This window comes from Meles meles, chromosome 2 (genome assembly GCF_922984935.1).
Source record: "Meles meles chromosome 2, mMelMel3.1 paternal haplotype, whole genome shotgun sequence".
Lineage (NCBI taxonomy): Eukaryota > Metazoa > Chordata > Mammalia > Carnivora > Mustelidae > Meles > Meles meles.
This window is the reverse complement of record NC_060067.1, coordinates 80,445,689-80,455,647: the sequence shown is the minus strand read 5'-3', so window position 1 is coordinate 80,455,647 and position 9,959 is coordinate 80,445,689. Positions and strand designations below refer to the sequence as shown.

Sequence of the window (9,959 nt, the reverse complement as noted above, 5' to 3'; positions counted from 1 at the left end):
GCAATTGCTGGGTCATAGGGTAGTTCTATTTTCAACATTTTGAGGAACCTCCATGCTGTTTTCCAGAGTGGTTGCACCAGCTTGCATTCCCACCAACAGTGGAGGAGGGTTCCCCTTTCTCCACATCCTCTCCAGCATCTGTCATTTCCTGACTTGTTAATTTTAGCCATTCTGACTGGTGTGAGGTGATATCTCATTGTGGTTTTGATTTGTATTTCCCTGATGCCGAGTGACGTGGAGCACTTTTTCATGTGTCTGTGGGCCATCTGGATGTCTTCTTTGCAGAAATGTCTGTTCATGTCCTCTGCCCATTTCTTGATTGGATTGTTTGTTCTTTGGGTGTTGAGTTTGCTAAGTTCCTTATAGATTTTGGATACTAGCCCTTTATCTGATATGTCGTTTGCAAATATCTTCTCACATTCTGTCAGCTGTCTTTTGGTTTTGTTAACTGTTTCCTTTGCTGTGCAAAAGCTTTTGATCTTGATGAAATCCCAATAGTTCATTTTTGCCCTTGCTTCCCTTGCCTTTGCCGTTGTTCCTAGGAAGATGTTGCTGCAGCTGAGGTCGAAGAGGTTGCTGCCTGCGTTCTCCTCAAGGATTTTGATGGATTCCTTTCTCACATTGAGGTCCTTCATCCATTTGGAGTCTATTTTCGTGTGTGGTGTAAGGAAGTGGTCCAATTTCATTTTTCTGCATGTGGCTGTCCAATTTTCCCAGCACCATTTATTGAAGAGGCTGTCTTTTTTCCATTGGACATTCTTTCCTGCTTTGTCGAAGATTAGTTGACCATAGAGTTGAGGGTCGATTTCTGGGCTCTCTATTCTGTTCCACTGGTCTATGTGTCTGTTTTTGTGCCAGTACCATGCTGTCTTGATGATGACAGCTTTGTAATAGAGCTTGAAGTCCGGAATTGTGATGCCACCAACTTTGACTTTGTTCTTCAATATTCCTTTGGCTATTCGAGATCTTTTCTGGTTCCATATAAATTTTAGGATTATTTGTTCCATTTCTTTGAAAAAAATGGATGGTATTTTGATAGGGATTGCATTAAATGTGTAGATTGCTTTAGGTAGCATAGACATTTTCACAATATTTATTCTTCCAATCCAGGAGCATGGAACATTTTTCCATTTTTTTGTGTCTTCCTCAATTTCTTTCATGAGTACTTTATAATTTTCTGTGTATAGATTCTTAGTCTCTTTGGTTAGGTTTATTCCTAGGTATCTTATAGTTTTGGGTACAATTGTGAATGGGATTGACTCCTTAATTTCTCTTTCTTCAGTCTTGTTGTTGGTGTACAGAAATGCAACTGATTTCTGTGCATTGATTTTATATCCTGACACTTTACTGAATTCCTGTACAAGTTCTAGCAGTTTTGGAGTGGAGTCTTTTGGGTTTTCCACATATAGTATCATATCATCTGCAAAGAGTGAAATCTTGCCATTTGCGACGACGTGGATGGAACTAGAGCGTATCATGCTTAGTGAAATAAGTCAATCGGAGAAAGACAACTATCATATGATCTCCCTGATATGAGGACATGGAGAAGCAACATGGGGAGGTAGGGGGATAGGAGAAGAATAAATGAAACAAGATGGGATTGGGAGGGAGACAAACCATAAATGACTCTTAATCTCACAAAACAAACTGGGGGTTGCTGGGGGAAGGTGGGATTGGGAGAGGGGGAGCGGGCTATGGACATTGGGGAGGGGAGGCGAACCATAAGAGACTATGGACTCTGAAAAACAACCTGAGGGTTTTGAAGGGTCAGGGGTGGGAGGTTGGGGGAACAGGTGGTGGGTGATGGGGAGGGCACGTTTTGCATGGAGCACTGGGTGTTGTGCAAAAAGAATGAATACTGTTACGCTGAAAAAAAAAATAAATAAAAAGGGAAAAATAAATAAATAAAAAAAAAAAGGAGAATTTTTTGTAAATATAAAGTCTTAAAGGTTAATAGGACATTATGTCTGTAGCTTACTCTCAAGTGCTATAGAAAAGGGAAATAGAAGTGAGAGAAATGCTAAGGCAAATGAGGTAAAATTTTAACAATGCAAAAGCTTAGTAGAGTTTATATGGGAGATTTTTGTACTATTGCAAATTTTATGTGAATTTAAAATTATTTCAAAATAAACAAGAAAATAAATGGCGTTGCTAGAAAAAAAAAAGTCGAGACAACTCTGACAAAGAGCTGGAGGTTCCAAGCTAGCTACAATGTAGGCAATGGGAAGACTCAGATTTCTTGAAGAAGCATCTGGTGGTACGTGACATATCTGCTACAAACATGTTACAGGACACTTTTCCAGGAATTATTAGGAGAATCCAATTAAATTAAATATGTGACAGTGTACACTATAAACCACTCTTTTAGTATATTACTTAATACTAAATTTTCATTAGCACCATTTTCTGACTTCTTGCCTTTTTCTTCTTGTTTATGCTTATGTTTATAGCACAGGATTTGGTCTTTAGTTTGAAAGCAATTTAATGCTTAATTTAATTTTTATGTTGTGATTGTATTTGTATTTTTGCTCTTTGCATTTCTATAACAATTTTGAAACAGTAACTTAGTCGAAGTTTACTTAGTGGCTGGGAAAAGTTAATTCTGCTTCTATAAAGTATTTCATTTACTATCAGCAGCTATTTTAGGCCCTGAGAGAATCTACCTTATCTATGTTATTTTCACTCTCTTCAAAGTAAACAGAGGCAGGTATTGTTATCACATCTTGGAAATAGGAAAATTGAACCCTGGAAAGTTAATGGCTTGCCAAGGTCATTTTAACTTGAAAACACAGCTGAATCCATATCCCAAGTGTAGAATAAAGATTTTAAAAAATAACTCAGTGTAATAATATATTTGGATATTTGCAAATGGTTGCAATTTTTAAAAATCAACAGAAAGATAAGCTATTTTGTGGCATCTAGGCAATCAGTGATAATGAATATTATGTAGATTTATGTGCAACAATGAGCCAGCTTGGCAAGGTTTTTAATACATAGAAAATATCCTATAATTTCTCATTTCCATTTGTACCATGACCTCATTGGGAAAAATGAGAATCTCCTCTTTTTATAACTCTCAGACGTACTCTAATGAATCTATTTCACTGCATATACAAACTCTAAAAAAGGTAGCTACTAACCATATTACTGACAAACAAGCTTCCACTTGCCAATTTCATAGAAAAGTAATCTATCTGGCATTTGCCAGGGCAAGATCATTTCAATATTTAGGCAAATTGTGTATCTTGTAAATTACGTTGCAATTTTGGTTGCCCTATCTGTTAATACAATTTGTAGTGTTTATATTTTAAAACTTAAATTTTATCCAGATTTTAAGATTATCTTAAAAATCAAAAATAATATAGCATTTTAATTTTCACATTATTAAATGTAAACTTTTCAAAATTATCTCTTTCATTATGTTTTTTTTCAAGTATTCCTTGTTGTAACATATTTGAAGCTTGAAGAATATTCACATTACTGTTTAATTACTACCCATTAAGGAGACACTGGAACAATAATTTCTGGCCCACTTTAAAAGATATGTTTTTAAATATGTATGTTTTATGAAAAATTATAAATTGCATAAATTATAGCTATTTAATGTTGTGTTTCAATGTAATGCTTATGTGATATATAAGAGGTTACTAAAAACAAAATATCTTTCTAAACTAGTTTTTCTGACCTTGCAAATGAAATGTACTGCTGTATATACTGCATTAGGCCTAAGCATTTTAAAGGGCACAGTGGGTCATTTTACAATACATTTTACAAGAATATATTATTTTAATGACAAAAGCAGTCATCCTCACTTAGTAGTATTCTTTTCCCTTTATTATATGAAGATTCCTGGAAATTTCATGATCAGAATTAGAATGAAAGGACAGTTTATTATAAACAAAAATTGAATAGATATTTTCTCTTTCAAGAAACATCAAGTGAAAATTTTAAAATATGGTAATGAAGAAAAACCAACAAAAAAACTTCATAATTTTATTTATAAGGTAATTCAGCATTTATTTCACCTAAGGTGTAGATGTCTTTAATACATTTTTTTTTTTAGCTTACAAATGAGATTATCTCATTCTCTCACAAATTGTAGTGACTCAATATAACCTAATATAAAATAGAATTTTTAAATTTCATCTTGGTTACAGGTGCCTTACTTCAGTTCAAACATTTCTATTGTGATCAAAACACTGACATATTAACATGTGCCTTTTTTGGGGCACCTGGGTGCCTCAGTGGGTTAAAGCCTCTGCCTTCAGCTCAGGTCATGATCCCAGGGTCCTGGGATCTAGCCTCACATCAGGCTCTCTGCTCAGCAGGGAGCCTGCTTCCTCCTCTCTCTCTGCCTGCCCTTCTGCCTACTTGTGATCTTGGTCTGTCAAATAAATAAATAAAATCTTTAAAAAAACAAAAAAACATGTGCCTTTTTAAAGCTTCACTTGTTGAGCTAGTACTTTATAACACTTCTAAATATTAGATTATATATTTTAAACAAAATTATACATGTTCTGTACCATTCAAGTTTCTTCAGAAAAACAGAACCTTATATTAAGATATGGATAGAAGACAGGCAGTTAGATGATAGATGATAGATGGATACACATACGTACATGTATTACATATACATATATATGTATATGTAATGATAAATGTAATGATATATATCATTACATATATACGTATATATACATACACATATGTATGCATATATGTATATATGTATATTTATTTTTTTACCAATGGATTATGAGGAATTGGCTCATACAATTATGGAGGCTCAGAAGTTCCATGATCTGCTACCTACACGCCAGAGACCCAGGAAAGCACGTGGTATATTCCAGTCTGAGTTTGAAAGCCTGAGAACCTTGAGAGCTGATGGCCTAAGTCCTGTTCAAAGTCAGAAGACCCATTCTCAGCTCAGAAATCAGACATGGAGGGTGAATTCTCCCTTTGTCTACCTTCTGGTTTTATTCAGGCCCTCAATGGATTGGATGATGCTCATCCACTTGAAGGAGGGCTCTCTGCTTTATTCAGTCCTAAAGATTCAAACGTTAATTTCTTCATGAAATCCCCTCATAGACACATTTAGAAATAATTTTTTAAAAGATTTTATTTATTTATTTGACAGACAGAGATCACAAGTAGGCAGAGAGGCAGGCAGAGAGAGAGGGAGAAGCAGGTTCCCTGCTAAGCAGAGAGCCCGATGCAGGGCTCCATCCCAGGACCCCAGGATCATGACCTGAGCTGAAGGCAGAGGCTTTAACCCACTGAGCCACCCAGGCATCCCTCGAAATAATTTTTAAGTAGATATCTGGGTATACTGTGGCCTAGTCAAGTTGACACATTGAACTAATCTTCACATATTTGTATTTCAAAACTTAGGTAATTCAAATTACAGTTCAGTCTTCTCTAACCAGTGCATTCTGCATAGTGCTAAGTATTGTCTCCATAGTGTTTATAATGGCATGTTTTTACATTTAATGCACAAAGAAAAATCCCATTAATAAGGGATTCAGTCAAGAATTGTCTGTCACAAATTGTAGTGACATTTGTCAAACAAATTTAGTGTAAAGTAGAATTGTATTTTGTAACTTAGGCAATTTTAGCATTCTGAGTTCACTCCAATTAGGTGAATTATGAGAAAAATATGTGTTTCATGTCAATGTGCCTTCTATGGAGCCAATAGACAAAACCTAATCACGGCAACATAAAGATGCTAACCTCAGTGGCCTGAATTAACAGCTGACCTTGTACTCTAATAAGTGTAAGGGAATCAAGGCCAAATTTACTTTTTATGTATGGGTATACTTGAAGAGCATGCATTTAGATTTTTATATAATCAAGTTGTCCAATATATAGTGATTTATATTTAATAAATGAAATCTAATATATAATAACATTTGCCTAATATTAAAAAGTAACATTGCCATAATAGATATGTTTATTTAAAATAATAATGCCGGGACACCTGGGTGGCTCAGTGGGTTAAAGCCTCTGCCTTTGGCTTGGGTCATGATCCCAGGGTCCTGGGATCGAGCCCCACATCGGGCTCTCTGCTTGGCAGGGAGCCTGCTTCTTCCTCTCTCTCTGTCTGCCTCTCTGCCTGCTTGTGATCTCTGTCTGTCAAATAAATAAATAAAATCTTTAAAAAAAAATAAAATAAAATAAAAATAAAATAATAATGCCGATTAATAGAAAACTCAAGAATTATGCACTCTTTTTCTTGTTGCTAATAGAGTATCCTTTTTCTTTTATTCACTTAACTCCTGTAATTACAGCTTGAAATAAAATCCTCACTTGTTTTCCTTCCTCCTAGTCAGAGAGCTTAAAATTCGCATTAATTCTGGTACTACAGCATACAACTCAGCTGGGGCAAATCTTGTACCTCAGGCGTGTTTCCCTGCTCCTCCTAAGAATTTAATTAGCTAATTAGCTTTCTCAGGTGTAAGCAACAGATGCCTCACATCTGCCCAAAATATGTGACTAGCCAGGAGAAGTTTTTCCCCCCAAAGTCAGACTGAAGAAATGCATTTTGTCTCTTTAGTTGGCTCCTTCTGGCACACATGATTCCAACTGGTCTTGAAGCTAGTATGTTGGCCTTCATTATTTCTTCCCAGGGAAAGTAATCTATTTTGTCTCTTTAGTTGTGTTGTATGACCAATTATTGTTCCTTTCTTTCTCTCCTTCACTTTTTCCTATGCCTCCTTATCACTTGCATATGAAGAACAAATCTTTTTCTTCTGGGGTAGTTTGTCATTTACAGACCAGATATTTTCTCCCTATTTCTGTTGGAATATGTCTGGCAAATTGTTCAACGGCCCCAGATGTAGCAGCCACCGAGATGTTGATGCCCAAGAAGAACCGAGTTGCCATTTATGAACTCCTTTTCAAGGAGGGAGTGATGGCCAAGAAGGATGTCCACATGCCCAAACACCCTAAGTTGGCAGACAAGAACGTGCCCAATCTTCACGTCATGAAGGCCATGCAGTCTCTCAAATCACGAGGCTACATAAAGGAACAGTTTGCCTGGAGACATTTCTACTGGTACCTTACCAATGAGGGTATCAAGTATCTGCGTGATTACCTCCACCTGCCCCCCGAGATTGAGCCTGCCACTCTGCGCCGCAGCCGCCCTGAAACTGGCAGACCAAGGCCCAAAGGTCTGGAGGGAGGGCGACCTGCAAGACTCACAGGAGGGGAAGCTGACAGAGACACCTACAGACGAAGCGCTGTGCCCCCTGGTGCCGACAAGAAAGCTGAGGCTGGGGCTGGGTCAGCAACTGAGTTCCAGTTCAGAGGCGGATTTGGACGTGGACGTGGTCAGCCACCTCAGTAAAGTTGGAGATTGTTTTGTGTTGAATAAATTTGTAGCCAGAATAAATTGAATAAATAAACAAACAAACAAACAAACAAAAAACACTACGTCTGGGGCCGTTCAAGCGTTGACTCCCCTCCGCCTCTTTTTCTGCTACCACAGAGAAATGTTTATTTATACTATTCAGTGTTCTTAGAAGCAAACAACAAAAATGACTGGCTGATTTGAATCAAAAGTATTTCATAGACTTTGGTAAGCTTAGAGAATCATCCGGAAGAATAAAGGAAATCTGTTGGGAAATAGGAATGCAGGGAGGCCACAAAGCCCAACTTAAAGCAAAATCATAGGACAGAAAGCTTCTGAGTAAAAGTCATCCTGATTGCCCACCAGTACCACCAGCACTTAAATCATGGTGGCTGGACTGCTGTCTCTAGAGAATGGATTTGTCCTTTCACTATAGTTGTCAGCATGGGCTCTTTACCATACCTTTTTGCCACAGTAGCTCTCAATTTAAAGTCTGGCACTGAAGCTGTTAATGACCTAGGCCTAGATCACAAGTCCGCATGCACTAAATACAGGGCACACTGGTAAAGTAAATATCTAGAATTTTCAGTGTCTACAGAAAAAGTTTGATCAGTCTTTTACTGAAAATTAACAGTAAAGGACAACCAGATGTGAGTAGATAGTAAAGTACCTGTCTATCTATACAAATGCAGAAGTCTACTGTTTCAATGAAGAAAAATTGATATAGAATCACAAAGACAGATATCTAATTCATACAACATACAGCTGCAACATTTTTGTTGAAAGAACTTTCCATGGTGATAAGAAGATTGTATATTTTGACTGAAAAAATTGTTAAATACTTTACAAAACTGACCATATTTGTGCTGTGTGTGTGTGTGTGTGTACATGCATGCATATTTCAATAAATAGCAAGTGAAAAATTACATTGTGTTAGAATTTCTATCCGCATAAACTACTTTGTTATATAGTACTAAGTATATCTGATATAATGCCATTCATATTATGTAGTTAATAAATATACAGATAATGTAAGAGGTATATAACATATATTTATTAGAAATTGGATAAACAGGGGCACCTGGGTGGCTCAGTGGGTTGAGCCTCTGTCTTCAGTTCCGGTCATGATCTCAGGGTCCTGGGATCGAGCCCTGAGTAGGTCTCTCTGCTCGGCGGGGAGCCTGCTTCCCTTCTTCTGTCTCTCTCCCTGCTTCTGCCTACTTGTGATCTCTATCTGTCAAATAAATAACTAAAATCTTAAAAAAAAAAGAAATAGCATAAACATAATTTACATTTATACACACACACCATATACAATTACTCATAGGAAAGAGATGCCATAGAAAGCAACATCAGAATGTACAAGTGTCCTATTTAATGAATAAAAATGTGTTCTTCCTTACTATGATTCACATATACACTTCAAGTACAAATTTATGCTGTACTTTTTTATATTTCATAATATGTTTCAGAGCCAAATAGATAGTATACGTCAACATGTTTTTTGAGCCACCATGTCTTTAATTCTAAATTTTATTCTAGTTTCTTAAGTTAAAACTATAAACCATTTGTCAGCAATTTCTTAAGATGAAAAAAAGAAGTAATAATTAGGCTGCAATTCAAGTTTTATAATGCCACATTTGCACCACTATAATTAAGGGTCTTCAAGCTTCTCAATTATACTCTACTTACATATTTTGTTATTTATAATTATACTTCAAGTAAATCACTTCTCAATTTTTCAAAATTGAGGGGAAATGCAAAGCTTATTTTTGAGCTAGAATATTTAACAAATTTTGCAAAGGATTAAATAATTTCTTTTTCAAATACTAAAAACATTTCTTTCTCAACAGTGTCACCTTGCCAAACAATATTTTGCTTGGCAGTCTGAGAATATAACTGTCCATATAAAAATTACACCTAATAAAAAATAATTTGAGAAAATATCCTATACATAGATGGACCGTATAGGCAAAATATCTTTATGCAGATATAAAATAATTAAATAATTTAAGAAAAAATCTTCTTAAAATAATGTATTATCATTGGGTATAGTCATATATATTTTATTGTGCAAATATATTTATATTTTCACTTGTTGAAAACTTTAAAATTTCATAAAGAGTTCAAACAATATCTAAGTATAATTTCTTATAAGAGAGCTGCAGAAGTTCAATACTGAATTAGCAGTGACAAAGAGCACTAGGGCAGATATAGAGTGTGATCCTTTCTTAGGTTGAACTCTTCATCCACATTTGTGTTATATTCCTGCCTGTGCTGAGATTTTTCCATCCCTTACCCGATTTTTTTGTTTCTTACACTTGTATGTAAGGAGGGAGTTTAGATATTTTACCACTTCATTGCATATTTCAGGCAATAAAATATAGACTTCTTCCTATTTATTTAGAAATAAATTCATTTAGAAACTAAATGAAGCTTTAAACCTGAGTGGGAAATAAAATTAGAAGTTTATCATCTTAGCAGTGGAAACAGATTTGAGATATGTTGAGATATAAACTTGCAGTTTTATCTTTTGTGTGACAGAATGTGTAGTGGGAGGCAGGGATGCTGACCAAAGCCTTCATCATTGACACAGTGCTTATAAGCTGAG

At 35.8% G+C, this 9,959-nt stretch overlaps 1 protein-coding gene across 1 annotated transcript; it reads left to right on the top strand.

The window, feature by feature from the left end:
• The first annotated feature begins 6,850 nt into the window (after nucleotides 1-6,850).
• LOC123937300 (40S ribosomal protein S10-like) lies at nucleotides 6,851-7,392 on the top strand. The gene has a single exon (XM_045998044.1). The coding sequence runs from the start codon at nucleotides 6,851-6,853 to the stop codon at nucleotides 7,343-7,345; it is 495 nt and encodes a 164-aa protein (XP_045854000.1). The 3' UTR covers nucleotides 7,346-7,392.
• The last annotated feature ends 2,567 nt before the right edge of the window (nucleotides 7,393-9,959 follow it).